Source organism: Perognathus longimembris, chromosome 23 (assembly GCF_023159225.1).
Source record: "Perognathus longimembris pacificus isolate PPM17 chromosome 23, ASM2315922v1, whole genome shotgun sequence".
In the NCBI taxonomy this organism is placed as follows: domain Eukaryota; kingdom Metazoa; phylum Chordata; class Mammalia; order Rodentia; family Heteromyidae; genus Perognathus; species Perognathus longimembris.
Genome location: NC_063183.1, coordinates 5,753,841 through 5,773,177, shown reverse-complemented (window position 1 = coordinate 5,773,177; position 19,337 = coordinate 5,753,841). Strand labels below are relative to the sequence as shown.

Here is a 19,337-nt window from a genome sequence, read left to right as displayed (position 1 = left end):
GGGGGCAGTCCTGGGGCTTGGACTCTGGGCCTGAGCACTGTCCCTGGCTTTTTGCTCAAGGCTAGCACTCTGCCACTTGAGCCACGGCGCCACTTCTGGCCATTTTCTGTATATGTGGTGCTGGGGAATCGAACCCAGGGCCTCATGTATATGAGGCAGGCACTCTTGCCACTAGGCCATATCCCTAGCCCCCTGAGCTTCTTTTGCTTAAGGCTAGCATTCTAACACTTGAGCCACTTTTGGCTTGTCTTTGATTAATTGGAGACTCTCATGGACTTTCCTGACTGGGCTGGCTTTGAACTGCAATCCTCAGATCTCAGCTTCCTGAGTTGCTAGGGTTACAGGGTGAGCCACCGGTACCCAGCAATAATTTTTTTTTTTTTTTTTGCCAGTCGTGGGCCTTGGACTCAGGGCCTGAGCACTGTCCCTGGCTTCTTCCCGCTCAAGGCTAGCACTCTGCCACTTGAGCCACAGCGCCGCTTCTGGCCGTTTTCTGTATATGTGGTGCTGGGGAATCGAACCTAGGGCCTCGTGTATCCGAGGCAGGCACTCTTGCCGCTAGGCTATATCCCCAGCCCCAGCAGCAATAATTTTTATATGAATTCATCTGCTTTAGTAGTCACGCAATTTCCTATCCTTTCTAGCTTTGTCTGAAGAAGGATTGGCTTGCCTTCATGTGTTAATTAAGAATTGAGCTACCTGTGGCAGCCAGCAACTATTAGTTACTTTGACTTTTCCTTGAAGCCTAGTGTGGCCTCCAAACCGTTTAGGGCACAAGGGCACATATTCAGTTGGCATAGAGTGCTGCCATGGATTATCTGTGTGCTGGCTTTGTTCTGTGTAACTTTTGTGTTCTTGCTTTTTTATGTAACCCTGTGCTTCCTGTTACCCTGGAAGCAGAAAGGGGACATAAACAGTATGGTGTGTTTATTTCCTGGCTTGTTGGTCTCACTACTAATTCTGAACAGCTCTCTCCACTCTTTGTTTCTGAGCTGCTTAACCAAGGCCTTGGCTTTTCTTCTCTTCTGCCTTTTTTCTAACTTTATTGTCCATTAGCAACTATACCAGAAGGTGGGGAAGGGAAAGAAAATGAGGTGAAATCTGTACTGAACACCTATGGGTTGGTGGTTGATCCCCTCTTCTCCATTTTTCTCCTTCCCCTTTGTTTGTTTTCTTGTGCACATGCTAGGCACATACTCTACCACTGAACTATAGCCTGGCTCTGTGTTTTTAAGATTGAGTTGGGTTTTTACATAAGATCGATTTTGGTGAATATTTTGTCTATGATTTCTCTTTATTTACCTTGTGGGCAATGGGTACAGCTTCCTAAGGAGCAGTAAACTTGCTGCTGTCAATGAAGATCTACCTGTGAAATACAATGCAGTACTCCAACCAAGGACTAAGCAGTTGGTCCTTTTGAATATTAGTGGCTGGAGGACCAGAGAGAAGCCCTTTGTACTTTCCTGCCTCTCAAAACTGTTGATCTGGGGCTGGGAAGGTGGCCTAGTGCTAGAGTGCTTTGCCTAATATGAATGAAGCCCTGGGTTTGATTCCTCAACACCACATAAACAGAAAAAGCCAGAAGTGGCGCTGTGGCTCAAGTGGCAGAGTGCTAACCTTGAGCAAAAAGAAGCCAGGGACAGTGCTCAGGCTCTGAGTCCAAGCTCCAAGACTGGTAAAAAAAAAAAAACCAAAACAAAAAACTGTTGATCTACTGGACATCAGTGATTCTTGCCTGTAATACTAGCTACTCAGGAGACTACTCAGGAGGCTGAGATTTTGGGATCATGGTTCAAAGCTATCCCAGGCAGGAAGCTTATGAGATTATAATCTCCAGTTAACTACCAAAGAAGTAGGAGCAGCACTATGACTCAAGTGGTAGGTTGTTAGCCTGGAGTGAAAAAGCCCAGCAACAGTGCCCAGGTACTGAGTTTAAGCCCCAGGACTGGCACAAGAAAACAAAAACAACCCTATTGATCATAATGCCTTATTTTTTTCCCAATATTTGTTCCAAAATCTAATCCTTATTGAAACAAATTAACTTAATTTTTAAAGAGCTGAATATAGCCTACAGGTCAAGTTGGCTGTCCTTGGGGATGAGTTCCAGGAACAATAGGGGACATTTTCTTTTTGGGCCAGTTTTATTTCTCTGAGATATGATTGTTTTGTCCTTCTTTATTTTATTAATTTCTCTCTTTGAAACATAGCCTTTTGCAGTTAGGAGTTTCAGGATTACTTTTAGACTTAATTTTCAGCTAAGGCCTACTATGACTGTACTTTTTAATTTTTATTTTTGTTGGTCTGGGGCTTGAAGTCAGGGCCTGGGTACTATCCTTGAGCTTTTTTTGCTCAAGGCTAGTACTGTACCACTTTGAGCCACAGTGCCACTTCCCATTTTCTGGTGGTTCATTGGAGATGAGTCTCATGGACTTTCCTGCCTGAGCTGGCTTTGTGATCCTTAGATCTCAGCCTCCTGAGTAGCAAGGATTACGAGTGTGAGCCACTGGCACCTGGCTATGACTTTGCCATGTTGGTGTCTGAAATGTGACTTTTGTAGGTTGGTGCATCTCATTTTCTAATCACCTTTTGGTACTGGGAGCTTAAAATGACAGTTCTGGTGCTGTGATGATGTGTTGTGTGCTTAGCAGAAAGCGCTCTGGTCATTGCCCTCACTGTCTTGAGAAATGACTTAGTGAGCAGATGCATGGGGAACACTGGGCTGGGAATGGATGACAGTCTCCTCTGCCACCAGCTGGCGGAGCCACTGGTGGCTGGGCACATTGCCTCTTTGGATCTCATCTGAAAAATGGGAGCTTCAGACTAAAGTGTCCCTGAAGCCTATCTAGCTCTAAACTCCCCTGTATTTGAAAATTCCTCTGACATGGGCTAAATACTCTGACTTGGAGCAAAAGAAGGCTAAATGAACCCTGGGTTGTGAGCCTGAGTCTGTATACTTGGATGCTAGGCATACTTGTATTGCCTTGGTCTTGGTCTGAAGCACACTGGTTCTAATGTTGGCCTTCCAGCAAAGAAAACCAGCTTCAAGATTTGCCATGTCAAGTGACATTGTCATCTGCCCATCAGTTTCTTAACTATCCCTTTCACTTTGGCTGGGCTGTGTACAGTGAATGAGTTAGAAGTAGATGAATGAACACTAGTTGGTAACAAGCCTTGGCGGGAGTGTCTGAGGATTAAAGCTGCTTTTCTGCTATGTTTCAGGTGGTAATGGAATGAAGGGTTGCCTGTCCTGTAGGTAATTGTTGTAGGCCTTTATATTTTTAACTGAAAACATACCTATTTTTGTATACTTCTGCTCTGAAAGAAATTTGAATTTCTTCTCAGGAGCTAGCTATGTTTCTCACATCTTCTTGCCTTCTTGTCTCATTCAGCTATATTGAGAAGTTTACTGACTTTTTGCGGCTCTTTGTGAGTGTTCATCTAAGGAGAATCGAATCTTACTCCCAGTTCCCTGTGCTGGAGTTTCTGACGCTGCTCTTTAAGTACACATTTCATCAGGTAAAGCACCACAGCCTCTTCTCCTCTCCCCATCCTACTCCCTTCCCTCCTCACCCCCAATTCCGTTCTCAAACATGGGGTTCAGTGAGTCAATCATGTGCAACAAAGGAGTATCTAGAATTTGAGTGGATGTTTTAAAGATTGGGAGCCACATGTTGTGCATGTGTGTGTAGGAAGGATTAGGTGCAGGAGAGAGTGTGGTGCCTGGGTTTTACATGAAATAGAACCTCAAAGCCCTTAAGAAAAGTTAAGTACAGGGCTGGGAATACGGCCTAGTGGCAAGAATGCTTGCCTCATATACATGAAGCCCTGGGTTCGATTCCTCAGCACCACATACATAGAAAAAGCCAGAGTGGCGCTGTGGCTCAAGTGGCAGAGTGCTAGCCTTGAGCATAAAGTTAAGTACAGCAGTCTGGGCTCTAGGACCCTGCAGAGACTTGTTCTTCTCTTCTAACTAACTGTTTATCCTTGTTCCTTCTTTGAGATTGCTGTTAATCTGCTTGACAACCCCTTTTTGCACAGTGCCCTGGGAGGTGCTTGACAGCTTTTTTTCAGCTTGTATTAGAAGACTGGTTACTTCCCTTATGTCCTTTGAAGCCACTCAGATTAATTTTGTAGTGGAAAGAGCATGGGAGGAGACGGGTAAAGGAACCTACTTGGGTCTGTGACTGAATACCACATCTCGGGACTGTGATTTCTTTTTCTCTAAAGTAGATTTGAGATTCCACACAATCTCAAATATTAAGATAGGATTTTATTGTAACCAGTTTGCCTTGCCGTACCTTTTGTCCTTGCCCCGTTTTGCCTCATCTCATTCTATGACACCTTTGTCTTGTTAGGTTCCATAAGGCCCACTGGTAAAGACTGAAAGCTCCCAGTGGTGATTACCAAGGAAGCAAGGGACTCTAGGCCTATACCTTTGCTATTCTGGTGGAAGTAATCACTTGTATGTGTGTTTCCAAGCAATAGTTGCATTAAGAGATTTCACTGACTGGATTTTTTTTTGTTTTTTTTTTGGTACCATAGCCTACTCATGAAGGTTACTTCTCTTGTTTGGACATCTGGACACTCTTTTTGGACTATCTGACAAGTAAAATTAAAAGTCGTCTTGGAGACAAGGAAGCAGTTCTTAACAGGTAAGCTTCAGAAACACTGATAAATAAAAGTCATTATTTTTGCCAGTTATTCCTGTGGCCGAAGGACAGTTGTGCAGCTGGACCTGCTTAGTGAGACAGTCATATGAGCTGTTCAGGCAGTAGTGCCACTACACATTTTAATTTTCCTTGTAATATCTTAGTTTCTTCAAGTTCGTTTCTGATTAAAAAGTAATATTTATACATGGTTATTAAAATGTATATAACATACATAAATTGTTAAGGTTGTGTATATGTATACTTAGGTATGATAATGCTTTTTTGTGTATGTTTTAAAAGGCTCTCATAGACATACAAACAAGTATATGTTGAATACATTGACATGACACAATTTGTTTTCAATAATGGAGTAAGAAGGAAGTATGGTGTATAAAAGAGATGGTTGCCCATGTGTTGATAATTGATGGTAAAGTTAGTTGGGACTGGGCTTTATTATGTTCTTATTCCTATCAGTATGTGTTAAAAAATTTTAAAAAAATATATCTGTCATGAAAAAAGCGTATTTATTTTTTCCAGTCCTAGGGTTTGAACTCAAGGCCTGAGCACTGTCTCTGGCTTCTTTTTGCTCAAGGCTAGCACTCTACCACTTGAGCTACAGCACTACTTCTGGCCTTTTCTGTTTATGTAGTGCTGAGGAATCAAACCCTGGGCTTCATGCATGTTAGGCAAGCACTCTACCACTAAGCCACATTCCCAGCCCTGTATTTATTTTTAAAATTAGGAAAATGTATGGAAGAACTTAAGGAAGATAAGTTATCCATAATCCTGTACTTCAGAGATAATGGCTTGCTTTTTTTTTTTTTTTAACCAGTTCTGGGGCTTGAACTCAGGGCCTGAGCATTGTTCCTGAGCTTCTTTGGCTCAAGGCTAGCACTTTACCACTTAAGTCATAGCACCACTTCTGGGCTTTTCTGTTTATGTAGCACTGAGGAGTCAAACCTAGAGCTTTGTGTATGCTAGGCAAGCACTCCACCACTAAGGCACATTCCCAGCTCCCTGAAGCTCTCTTTTGCTTAAGGCTAGCACTGTTACCACTTGAACTATAGCTTCACTTCCAGCTTTTTTAGTGGTTAATTGGAGATAAGAGTCTCACAGACTTTTCAGTGCTGCCGGGGCTGGCTTTGAACCATGATTCTTAGATCTCAACCTCCTGAGTAGCTAGGATCATAGGTGTGAAACACTGGTACCTGGATAGATAATTACTTTTATATGAATTATTTTTCCTTTTCAACAGATACTGTAGGAGAGGTTTGTTTTTGTCCCCGTTCCCCAAGCCAGAATTTCTTGCTATACAAGAAGCAGAAATCACACTTCTTGTACAGTGTTTGTGCTGCTGGGTGGGCGAGGAGGGCAGCTGGGAATTTATCACGCTAGGACAAGAATGGCAACATCCTTACATAGGGAAACGTACCATTCTTGGTATGTGGCTATTTCAGGCTCAAAGGAGGCAATGTTTCTGTTATACATGTCGTATTAGAATAGTTTCTTAGTACATTAAACCAGAGTTTTCTATTTCTTGTGCAGACACATGGTTTATGACGGGTGGTTACAAGTGATCTAGCACTAAGCATATTATACACTTACTAGGAAGCCTCTTAGGTTGTACCAGTTTGGTTATAACTCTTGGGTTCTTGCACTGTACTGCTCAGATGAGGAGGTTACGGTTTGTGAAAACTGTCTAGTGGCTGAAGGAGGTTCTACAATGTGGACAGCAAGACTGGGCATGAGATAGTCCTAGATTGGTCTTCTGGTTGTATAGTTTCTACTTGTATGTACTTGCATAAATTATTTAGCTTATAGAGGCTTGTTTCCTCATTTGTAAAATAGAGATGGTAATGGCAGTTAATTAGACGGTAAGTGAACTAACTTTTAGGATGTGTGATACATTGTCAATGGTCAATAAATGACACCAGAAATGGCGATTGTGTTGGGTAGCCTTCTATCACTGTGAGAAAATGCTCTGAGAAAACTGAGAAAAACATCTTAAAGGAAGAAAGGTTTTCTTGGCTTATGGTTTCAGTCCACGGTCACTTGGCTCTGTTGCTTTTGGGTGTGGTGAGGCAGAGCATCATAGTGGGGTACATGTGGCGGAGCACAGCTGATCACCTGATTGTGGAGTGGTGGTGGGGGGAGGAGGGGAGGAAAGGACTGGAGATAAGATCTGCAAGCCCACAGTGACCTACTTCCTTCCACCAGGCCCTACCTCCTAATAACCCATTTAGCTATGAACACATCAATGGATAAATCCACTGCTCAGATTAGTGCCTTTGTGACTCAGTCACCTCTGGAGGCCCTACCTCTGAACAAGGCTAGGTTTCATAAGCATCATGCCTCCATATGTGTCTTTGAGGGACCATTTGTAGCCAAACTTCAACAGCGGGGGAATTAGTGACATGCTTTCTCCCAAAATGGGCCAAATGGGGAAGGAGTAAGAAAAACTCCACCTGGAAAGAGGTTGGGGTTGTTTCTATAAAAGCCCTTTTATACTGCTGGGGTTTTATGAGCTGTTAAAATTCTAAATAGAATATTGGCATTCCAAGTTTAAGCATTTGGTCTTCTGTTTACAAGTACACTTTTGTGATTGCAGAACAGCTTCTAAGTTGCAAGGGTATCAGGCCACATGTTATGGTTCATTCATCAGGAACTTAGGACACAGTAGTAGATACTGGTTTTTAGCGAGGTGACAACTTGGAGTTATGGTGCTTTTGATTATATCTCTCAGGCTTTTTGAGAGAATAAGCTGAAAAAATGATAAATATGAAAATGTGTTCTAAAGCATAGTCTAAATGGGAGGTGTGAAGGGTGTGGTTCCACTAAGAAAGCACATGCTAGCAGGTAACTAGTATTTGCTAGCAGGTAACTAGTGTTAAACACTCATGCTGTTACTACTCTGTGAAGGTTATTTGTACAAACAGATGGAGCATTTCCTTTCCTGTTTTGTGATAGCCATGCATCTTTTGGTCAGGTTTTGTGCTGCTGCTACATATCCTCCTGTAAGATGAATGTGTTAATTTTCTTTTGCAGGACAGTTAGAACTCAGGGAATCACATATATTTAGCATGGTTTCCAGGTTTATTACAGTATTGCAATGTGTATGATTATTATACATTCAAATGGTCACAGTGGTGGTGATGATAGTAGCAACAGAAATGGAAAACTATCACTATTACTTGACTATGCTACTCCCCTGGATAGGCCAGTGTCTTTTAGCTGATTTGCCTGTGTGGGAATCTGATATTACAGTCATTCCTGGTTCTGGCTGACCATTTCAAACAATAGTAAATGTTCTCATATTTCATGATTTATTATTTCTATTTTGCACATCTTGGTATTTATATTATTTTTTGCCATTTTAGACATAGAACAGGGCCTTGGACATGCTAGGCAAGCACTAAATACTGAGGTATATCTGCACAACTTACTTTTTAAATACAAGCAAAAAACAAAAGCAAAACAAAGGACAAACTCTCAAAGCCAGTGTTTAGTTTGTGCTGTTAATTAGCAACTGTGGCTGCCGCTTGTCCCACAGGCGCCCCCTAGTGGTTTAAGCCAGTAGACTACAAAGAAGAGTGGATCAGAATGAATTTCGGTTTGTGCAGCCCCTCATGTATTTACACAGTGTATGTTTGAAAAGCTTTTAATTTCAATTTTTAACAGTTTGATAATCACTGATCAATAAGAGCCCCTATATCAGAGACATGCTGTTTTGTAGGAACAGCTGATGGCATTGACTACTGGTAACCAACATGTGTATTTTAACTGAGAGCTCCTAAGTGATCAGATACTTTACAACAGGTGGAACTATATGCCATTGCTTTTGTAATCACATTTGTGGCTTGAGCCAGAATTTCAGAAGCTACTGATCTTCCAGGAAGTAGTCAAAAGTGTTTACTTGTATCTTCAGTTGGAAACATGAGTGTGGTTAGGTCTCAGAAGCAGCACTCAGTTCCTGTCACTGTGGTTAAAAGGTTTTGCATCATTCCTCATCAGCAAAGTGCCAGGCATTGTGGGCTACAGATGTTGAAGCATAAATGTTCGTGGATTTATTTTTGGTCCTAGGAGCTTCAAAATTCAGAATGTGCATGTTCCTTTCTCAGTGAGAGTACTTGAGAGTTTCTTGATCAGAGCTGGGGCAAGCCAGTGTTAAGGGGCTAAAAGTTCTGTCACATGCCTTTCTGACAAAGCTGCTGAATGGTTGATTATCCTGATTGCAGTTGAGATGGTCTCAGGAAAGGCAGGAAAGATGCAGTATCCTTTATATTTGTACTTCAAGGCTGCCTTTCTCCCAGCTATGGAGAAAATAGAGCTAGCTAATGAATGTGTGTAGAGTGGTTGAGAGTAGGTGCTCATTAAGTGAGTGTTAACTGTCACCCACTTCTTTTCATGCTCTTCAATGTGAAGTCACCTGTGTAGGAACTTACTTTTACAGGAAGATTAGGAAATGTAAGTGGTGAAGCAACCTAGTCATTGAGTCAGACCCAGTGAACCTCCTTGTCACATGAATATTGGCAAGTACTGGTCACAGACAACAAAAGGATCCTAAGTAACATGACATTAGACTGTAAACAAATGCCAGTGGACATGAGAAAATTGCCGCTTAAGAGGAAGAAGTGCTGTTGTTACAATTGACATTTGATGTAGTTAATAGAAAGTATTAATTAGGCTTAGATCAGAGGTACAATAACTTTCTAGCTCCTACTAGAAGAACTTTATGCCTCAGTTTGCAACTAAGAATAAATGAATGGCATTTTACTTACCTTATGAGTTGAAAAAGCTATTCTAGTTATCTGACTCGTAATTTTATTTTTTGCATGCTTACGTTTATTGGGCCTCTATCATGTAGTTGCTTTAACATGGATCATTTGATCTATCTCTGAACTTGTGACTTCAGTAGAGTTTTCTTCCATTTTGTACAAACACTCCTAATCCTGTCAAAGCCTTGCTTTAGCTTTATTCACCAGACTTTCAGATACTGCCTTTTATTTGCCTTAAAATCGTGAAATATCTGTTGTTTCACTTCCAAACACACAGGATTTTTGTAAATCTTTCTTTTACTCTTTTCCAGTTAATTTTATTAAGATCTGTGATATAGTTTGTATGATTTCAGGGACTTACTTAGAATCACACACCAGTGGCATATATCTAGGAGGCAGAGGTAGGAGGATAGAGAGGTTAAGGTAGCCTTTGTTAAAGGTAGCAGTGAGACCCAATCCCAAAACCAAAATTAAAACAAATGGCGGAAGGTGTGGCTCAAGCGTAGAGCACTTGCCTAGGATGTACAAGGCACTGGGTTCTAGCACTGTGCAGAAGAAAAGGGAACAGGGAGAGAAAAGGAGAAAGAAAAGAAAAATATATTCCATGCAAAGAGTTTAACCAAGAGAGGTGTGGACTAAAACCAAAGTAGACTTTAAGACAAAAATATTGGGGGGAAAAGGCTATTTTTATTTATTTATTTTTGCCAACACTATCTCTAAGCTCAAGTCTTCATATTCTCCCACTTTGAGCCATAGCTCTACTTCAGGTTTTCTGGTGTTTAATTGGAGAGAAGAATTTCATGGACTTTTTTTCTTGCTCTGGCTAGCCTTGAACTGCCATCCTCAAATCTCAACCACCTGAGTAGCTAGAATTATAAGCACGAGCCACCAGTGTCCAGCAAGGCCATTCTTATAATAGTAAAAAGACAGTGCATCAAGAAACCACCTGAACAGTTGAGTAGAAAAATACAGTGTTCCTGTTTCACTTGTACACACCTTCGCCAGCCAGCTGACAGACTCTAGCTGCCTCTTGTGTGAGGCATTCTCCACAGCACTGTTTTCTGCTAGGCTAAATAAAGGCCTCCTTTCACTGATGTCAGGTTTCTGCTCCACACAGGTACGAAGATGCCCTGATCCTCTTGCTCACAGAAGTGTTGAATCGTATCCAATTCAGATACAACCAGGCCCAGCTGGAGGAGTTGGATGATGAGACTCTGGATGATGATGTAAGCAACATACCCCAACTGACCCTTAATCAATGTTTCCTTGTGATAGCAACCAGACTCTAGGCTTGCATTCTGTGACTCTGTTCTCTGGAAACTAAGTCGGAGTTGTTTTCAAACTGAGTTGTATATTTGAAATTCTTATCTCCTATTGCTGTTTTGTGGCACTGATGGTAAAAAAATGTTCCGTAGGCATTTATACCTATGTGGCCTAGAAGACCAGATGTAAAGTGAGGAGAGGTGGTTTAGTGAGAATTTTGTGTCCTTTCATTTTCCCTGTCTTGCACATCTACCTCCACTCTTTACCTGAGCATCAAAGAATACCTAGCTGGGTACTAATGAAAATTAAAGAGGTATTTAAATGATAAGACTAGAATGGAAGGAAGTCTGTTTTGGTATAGCCTGTTAAAAACAGATTTGACCTAGGATGGGGGCCACAGAATTTAAATTACTGCAAAGCCTCCAAGGAAGGTTGGTAATTATAAGCCTGTGGATCACACTGTAAGGGCACTGATTTAGTCGGGTGTGTATGCACACAGACTTAGCCTTGGACCATTGTGGAAAGGGGTGAGTGATGCCAATGGGTGGGACAAGGTAAAGGTTTCCAAACCTTTCACAGGTGACTCTTCTATCTGTGTACTATAATGCCTGTAGGAGGAAAACTGGGTTCTTCTGCATAGACTTTGGCTTTCTGAGGAAGTAGCTTGTTATGAAATCAGTTTGTTGGGTTAAAAAATAATTCTAGCTTGGCTTTTTAAAGTGTCAAATAACCTAGTTCTGTCATTCTCTACTTTGTCAGAATTCTTTGTCTGAGACCAGACACGAGGCAAAGAGAGAGTGGCAAGGAAGAGGACAGGTTCCAGTTGATGCTTTTGTTTCCCCACAGCAGCAGACAGAGTGGCAGCGGTACTTACGCCAGAGCCTGGAGGTGGTGGCCAAGGTGATGGAGCTTCTTCCCACGCACGCCTTCTCAACTCTGGTAATTCATCATTTGAAGGGGAAGGAAGAATCTATATTGTTCCCTGTTTGTGTAGCATGTATGGCATATGCTTCTTTGTCTCTGCTCTCTTTCTGTATATTGAACATAACTTAGCCCTTTCCTGTGCAGGGGATGGACTCCAGGGCTTCATGGAATGCTAGGCAAATGTCTTACCACTTGGCTACACTGCTGGCCCTAAGTATTATTTATTAAACAGAAAAGACCTCTAATTTATTTATTTTAACATTTTTGCAAACTTTTAGAAGCCCAGCCTAATTTTGAAGAAATCTATTTTACAAATGCCTTAATGCCTTCCGTCAGTAGAGTGAAGGTGGCCAGATCACACAGCTGTGAAGCTTGCCTCTCTCAAACTCCCTGTGGCACATTGCTAGTCCTCTGCCTGTGTATTTGTACTGGGCTCTTTAATCATAATGTTGATTTCATTCAATGAGGATTGATTGATTGTTGGTCATGGAGCTTGAAATCAGGGTCTGGGTGCTGTCCCTTAGTTCTTTTGCTCAAGGCTAGTGTTCTACCACTTTGGGCCACAGCTCCATTTCCAGTTTTCTGATAGTTAATTGGAAATAAGAACCTCACAGGGACTTTCCTGCCTGGACTGGCTTTGAACCATAATCCTCAGCCCTCAGCCTCCTGAAGTAGGTAGAATTACAGCTATGAGCTACCAGCACTGGTTATTTTATTAAACTCATGTCTTCCTCTAAGGAAAGATAACTTACTCGGGTCAGCTTTTGTATATATGACCCAGCTGCATGGTGTTCTATGGAAAATGCCGCTTGGCCATGCTGCCTGCCTCTCTTAGACACATACAAGGACATATGTAGGTCTTACTTTCATTTGTGGTGTTTGTGGCAGCTTCAAAAAGAGCCTGCTCTAGTTATGAAGTCTTAGTTGCTATATGAACAGTGAAAACGGACTTCCAAATCACATAGCCTGTTTTTTTACTTTGCCATGCACATTATCAAGGCATATTGGGTAGTGGATGTTTTTTCCCTTGGGCTTGAGAAGAAATACAGCCCCACCGCAGCTCTCAAAGGTTAGGTCATTTTAGGGCTGTTCCTTGCTAGGAATCTGATGGTCTTATCCCCAGCATCCTTTGCTATGCCTTAAAAAAGTTCATACTATGTTGTTTTCTTGTTCTGTGCATTACATAATAATTTCAACTGTAAAAACTGGGTGGAGGGGACAGCAAAAGGAGACTCCTCTTCCTAGCTGTGTGTAAAGGTTCTTAGAGAACATTTCTGGATTTTGACCCTCTCTCCATAGGTACTTTATGTTTTAATGTTAAAAACTGTTGTTAAAACTTGCATTTACGATTATAAAAACTCTGTTTTCAGTTTCCAGTTCTTCAGGACAACTTAGAAGTTTATTTGGGATTACAACAGTTTGTGGTTACTTCAGGGTCAGGTAAATTGGTTTATATTTTCACATTTAACCTAATTTAAAAAATGGGCTGATAACACGATCTTCTCCCCCATGATTCTCACTTCTGAACAGAAATTTACATCGTCCCAATGCAAGAAGCTGTAGGGGCTATGACACTGATTTCCAAAGACAAGTTTGGAAGGATGCTAGTTTGGGGAAAGAAGTAGTGCTTACTAAAACCTCAGAATATTTCTTTTTGTGCTTTCAAATAGTACAGCTACTGGAAAGGAAAAGCTTTGCACTTCCCTGCTATGTGTTATTTCTCTGGTTGGTAAAATTACAACAGAGGAACAGCTCTGAGCAGGCACACTCACAGTACAGCAGCATCCCGCTTGGATGGTTCACCCCCACCCGGGATGGCCTGCGAGCGGTGCTTCCTATAGCAAGCTGCAGAGCCTTTGGGCTGTGCTTTACAGACCACCCTGCTGATAATACTGAAAATAGCCTCCATTTGTAGAGCACTCATATGCCAGAAATTGTGGTGTTTCCCTGTGGTTTCATTCTCTCCACTGGCCTATAATGTATAAGCACTGCTACTCATACTCCAGTTTTACAGAGGATGACACTGAATTTCCAGACCCACTGCCACATGTCTGGCTAATTCTAGTCTCAGGATGGGAGTGGTGAAAATATGACATCACTGACATACATTTCTGCTAGGTAAAAACACTGGCAACTTGATTCTCAGGTCCCCCCCCCCCCCACACACACACACCTGCATCTTCCCTCTGCAAATTCACTTGCTGTTCCTTGTGGCATTGCCTTGTAGGAGGTACACAGGTCCTGACCTGCAGCCCTCTGGTGTCTCAGTCTGTCACTGAGCTGCCCATATGGGGACAGCTTCTTCCTGGCGGTGCTTCCATTGGGCCTCTTTCTGCTCTTTCTGAGGCTGCCCTTCTTGGTGGCCCCAGAGGGCTTGTTTCCATGACTGTTAGCTTTGAAAGCAACCCAATAAGCCCCAGGAGGCTGATGGGACTTGGCAGGTCCTGGTCCTGGCTTTCAGTGGCTTATACAAACTTTAAAAAGGCATCTTTCAAAACAAACATGCCTATAATATGCCTGTCATCACTAATGAATAATCATTTGAATGTGCAAATGCTAAATATTTTCAGAATCCATCCTTGGGAGTAATCATGAACAGGTGGTCAGGCTACTAACCCAAATTAGAATGTACTCCAGACCCAAAGAACATTAGGGGTAGATAGATGTTCGTAGGTTTGTTTTGAAACAAGATGGCTTCAGACTATTACAGATTACAGAAACCCTTTCCCCTTGTTCTCCCTCCCTCTTTCCTTCCTTCCTTCCCTCTGTCATTTTGCCACCCAAGCCTATGCATCCAGCCTAGCTTCTTGCTGGTTATTTTGGAGACAGAATCTAAACTTTGCTGTCCAGGCTGGCCTTGAACCATGATCCTCCAGATCTCAGCCTCCTGGGTAGCTAGAATTATAGACATAGCATCTACACCATCTATAATAAAAGTCAAGTATGTTAATGCCCTTACCCACAATTGACCCTAGATTTCTTGTTCATCATTATGGTGAGTCTGTTTAGGTAAAATCTGCAGTCGTAATTAATCCTTTTTAGACTATTGATAACTCAGAATTTCACATTCTATACAGATAATACATTTTCACTAAATCAAATATCACATACCTGTTCTCATTGGAACCCATTTACTGGCAGTTTCACAGAGCACTTGGCTCTTCCAGATCATTTATAAATCTATTCCCAGCACTGATCTGCCGTGCATATCTCATGGCAAAGCCTCTCAGGCCGGTGAAATGCTTATTTCCTGTTTTAAAATGAGCTTTCTTCTCCATGACAAAGCATTCCTCCATGCCTTAGTGGCTCAGAAGCCAAGTTTCCAATGCAAAAAGCTATTAAAAAATTTGAAATTGCTGAGTACAGTTTGTTCTCTTGTTCCCATGACCATTTGCCCCTCCAAATAACTTCTCTGCTATATTGGTCTGCCTTTCTGTCTCTCAACAGAAACCATGTTATCTTTTCTCTTCATAGCGTTTGGCCTCTCTCCTTTCATTTGCATTGACCTTTTAGCCCAGCTTCCACTTAAAAAAAAAAATAATAACCCTGCCTTTAGCACTGGAGGTTGAACCCAAGGCCTTGCACATGCTAGGAAAGCTCTCTATTGAGCTATACCTCTGGCTCTTCGGCCTGTAATTCTAGAGTCTCATCTAGAACGTGTGACGGTGGGAGTCAAGCATACCTTTTCTGCTGCTGTCATCATTGATGACAATTGGATGTGTTTTGACCAGTGAAACCTATAGGGCTGTTCCTCCGCTCAGAGCCCTGCCTTACCTGGTTTTGCTAGTACAATATTTAGAAGAGTGGGTGTTCTTACTGTTTACCATGCCACCACCGATCTTGTCTCCGAGACCAAGGCAAGCACATCTGTGTGGCACGGCAATTTCCTGGCAGTTGTTGTGTGGCTCTTGTGCTCCTTACAGGCCATCCTTAACGCTCACTATCTGTCTATCCTACTGTTGGTGGATTAGTAAACTCTCTTTGGTGATCTTGTATCCATTTTATGTGTGGCTGTGCCACTCATCATTGACAGCTTCCCTCAGCTCTAAGTAACCCCTTTAAACTGTTTTGCTTAGCCATGCAAGCTTCCTTGCTTGCATGACAAGACATTGTTTTTTCTTCAGTATATAAGCATTTGACTTACATTCCTTGCTCTGCTTGGGTTCATTTATGACTTGTTTGTTCTCTCAGAGTGGAATACCTTAAGCATTAATTTTCATGTTTTCACCCTCATGTCCCCTAAACAAGGAAACTAAATGATGCTTTCCATTAAGGTGCCCCTCCCTGTGAAGCAATTTGCAAAGGAGCTGTTCTTTGAATGTAGCTTAGAACACATTTAGGTTGCTTCAGGATGACTTAGAGGACATTTGAAAAGTCTCTCTAAACTTACATATAGCATAGTCTCACTTTAAGATTCTTCTTTATAGATGTTCTCTGCTTTAGGGGAAATATAAGCCTTAGCCAGAATGGAAGAAAGTGCAAGTCAATATGAACATCCCCTCCCCCCTATATAGTTGGTACCTTGTATGATTTAGTGGTAGGAAAGATAGGAGGTTTTTAGACCAAAGGAGACAGGATTTGGGGTACTTCTAGTCTCTGCCTTTCAGACAGAACAGGAAAGAACCACCTACCATTTTGATCAACATAACCCTGCCTTCCATGACACATATATGTTGAGGTAAATGGACTTTAAGTTTTTATGCAGTTTGATATGGTCAGCTGTCAGTGGTCAGCAATTTCACATGCTTCAGACTAGTAGTTTAAATTGCATAGCATTCCCAAACTACTTTCCATTCTAGGTACTGTGTTTTGCAAGATGAATTAGGGTAAGTTTAGAGGGGAGAGATTGGGATGGCAAGGATTCTCAGGAGAGTAAAGGGGATTGAAAGGGGCCTAGAACTGTATTTTTTTAAATGCATTCTAATTTTTCCATGAGAAGGGTGAATTGCATGGCAGCATAGCCCTGTCATTTAGTAAGGGCAGATCTCTCAGCCCCCTTTCAATCCCCTTTATTCTGAAACAGTGGTGGGCAAGGGCAGCAGATTTGGCATAATGCTTAGAGCAGTATCTCTTCTCTGAAAGTAAGACCGTGTTAGGCACATCACTTATGGCCTCCTTAGGTGCCTTTTTCTTGCATATATAATTCTGCTGGTGTCAGTACTTTCATATCTTTAGAAGTGTCAGGATGGGGGTTCTCTGTGTTAGTGTATCCCAGGTTCTCTCTTCCTTCCCCTCCACTTGGTTCCTCCTGTGGCAACACATGTGGATGTAGTTTTAGGTGGAAGCTGTGCCCAGTGTTCCTGCATGGTCCTGGGAAGCAATCTGTAGGTGACTAGGTTTGATGAATTGGTTTTGTCTCTGGCATCTGGTCTGAAGGAACTGCAGTCTATAATTACTGAAGTGACTGGTATGTTATGTTCCAGGACATAGGCTGAACATCACCGCGGAAAATGACTGCCGGCGCCTGCACTGCTCCCTGAGAGACTTGAGCTCCCTGCTGCAGGCTGTGGGCCGCTTGGCCGAGTACTTCATTGGGGACGTGTTTGCTGCTCGCTTTAATGACGCTCTTACAGTTGTGGAGAGGTAGGAGGGCCGCCTTAGAACTCACCCTCTTCAGCACTTACCTGCCTTCGGTGGGAGACAGCTGTTGTATGTATGTACATTGCTGTATTCGACAGAGATGGGCTTCATTGTTCGCTTCTATGAACTAAAAGTGCTTCATTTGGAAAATGGAGGGGAAGCAGCTTCTTGTGGGGTTATCGTGAGAGTTAAAGAAGGTGCTTAGTACAGGCCTAGCACATAACAGAGCAATGATGATCTCGCATATAGATATAAAAATGGTGTTGGATTGGAAAGAACCAGTTGGGGTCAGTGTCCAGTCACACAATTAAACAGCATGAAGAAAATGAAGTAGGCAGCTGACTGCCAGAGTTGTGTGATTGTTTTGGTCTGTCCAGTGCCCTCAGGGTCCTCAAAGTGGAAATGGAGCCTGGCCTGACAGTGAGTGAGTCCAGCGTGGCTCCTTTCATACCCATTCTCCTTTGGGTCCTTGCATGAAATGTGGCTGCATTTGTTGGGGAAGGTTTTCTTTTACATAGTCCTTCCCCACACTTGCACACTAAAACCATAAGAGATTCAGACCATTTCAAGGGTTGGTTAAATCAAAGTTGGGTACATGTGAGTCCAGCCTGAAGACCCAGAGTCCTTAGGCTTTCAGTGGTGTAATGGGTTCATTCCTGGGTCACATGCACATAGAGTCCCAGTAGCTGAGTTATGTCCACACTTAGTTTTTCTTTTAAGTGTTATTTCTTAGCTTAAAAAATTTAAATCCATTGAAAGCCTAAAATTTTAAGTCCCTTAAAAAACAGGTTATATTAACAATAAAAGCACCATATAATAGTGGGATTTTTTTTCTTTGGTTGGTGGGGGAGAGAGGGGAGGAAATCTGGTTCTGGGGTTGAATCTGGGTCTGAACACTGTCCCTGAGCCACTTTGTGCTCAAAGCTACAGTGCCGCTTCTGGGTTTCTCTCAGTAATTTATTGGAGATAAGAGTCTCACAGACTTTCGTGCCCTGATTGGCTTCAGATCTCAGCCTCCTGAGTAGCTAGGATTATATGTGTGAGCCACTGGTGCCTGGTCAATAGTGGGATTTTTCTTCCCTGGTCCTAGGGCTTGAACGCAGGTCCTGGGCTCCGTCCCTGAGCCTCTCTGTGCACCAGGCTAGTGCTCTACCACCTGAGCCACAGCCCCACTTCTGGTCTTTTCTGTTTATGTGGTCCTGAAGAATTGAACCCAGAGCTTCACGCGCGCTAGGCAAGCACTCCACCAATAAGTCACATTCTCAGCCCCAAGTGGGAATTTTTTTTTTTTTGGTCTTTTCTTTTTTGGGAGGTAAGTACTCCACCATTCCCAGCCTGTCTTTTTTTCTTTTTTGGTATTGGGGGGTCGAACCCAAGATGTTGCACTTGTTAGGCAAGCACTTTGCCACTGAGCTACATCCCAGCCCAAGTGGGAAGTTTTTTAAAGTGGGTTTGCATGTTTTATTTAATTTTATTGTGTATGGAGAAATTGTATTTCCATTGTACTTCTGAGTCAATAGTGCCTGAGAGGTGGTTAGTCCAGTTCACGCAGCTTATGAGAGAGAGAAAGAGAGAGAGTTCCCCCCCCCCCCCCCGTGGGATTTGACTAGCTTCTTTCTGAGTCCAAATGCCCGGCTCTTGCCAAACAATAGCATGTCTGATTCTAGTTTGTCTGTGTTCATTTGCACTAATGTTTAGCTGGGATAGGATATGGAACCCATTAGATGTTCATTGTTTACTCTTGAGCAGTACTGACATGTCTGTCAGTCATTATAACTTTGTGGTGAGAGAGTGTATCAGAGGTCCCTTGTCATTGTCTTGCAAGTCCCATGCATGTCTCTTTCTGCACCGCTAAGGTTTGCATGTCAGTGCTGAGCAGTGCTTGCTGTCTTTGTGTACTTGGACTGCAGTGTGAGAGAAGTCAATGTGGTTATTATACATATGAGCATTTCTTAGCCCTTTTGTATTTCAAATACCTTGACTGTGTCATTTAATACTCTTCCAAGCATGTTTTTAAAAAATTAAGTGTAATATATTCCATTGTGTTATATTCATTTTTAAGGTTTTTTAACAACATTAATATTTTAGTAAACGTCTTTGTATAGAAATCTTCACACCCATCTCAAGGTTATTTTCTTTGGATAAA

The 19,337-nt window shown here is 42.3% G+C and overlaps 1 protein-coding gene across 3 annotated transcripts in view; it reads left to right on the top strand.

Annotated features, from left to right (window-relative positions):
- Xpo6 (exportin 6) overlaps positions 1-19,337 on the top strand; it is an 84,654-nt gene that overhangs the window by 46,759 nt on the left and 18,558 nt on the right. For 2 of the 3 annotated variants that reach the window (XM_048333246.1, XM_048333248.1), the window contains 6 exons: positions 3,390-3,516; positions 4,543-4,652; positions 10,542-10,650; positions 11,534-11,626; positions 12,982-13,051; positions 17,035-17,194. In XM_048333246.1, the coding sequence (XP_048189203.1) occupies positions 3,390-3,516; positions 4,543-4,652; positions 10,542-10,650; positions 11,534-11,626; positions 12,982-13,051; positions 17,035-17,194 (669 nt within the window). The remainder of the gene's footprint in view (positions 1-3,389; positions 3,517-4,542; positions 4,653-10,541; positions 10,651-11,533; positions 11,627-12,981; positions 13,052-17,034; positions 17,195-19,337) is intronic. The other variant, XM_048333247.1, reaches the window with a different exon arrangement.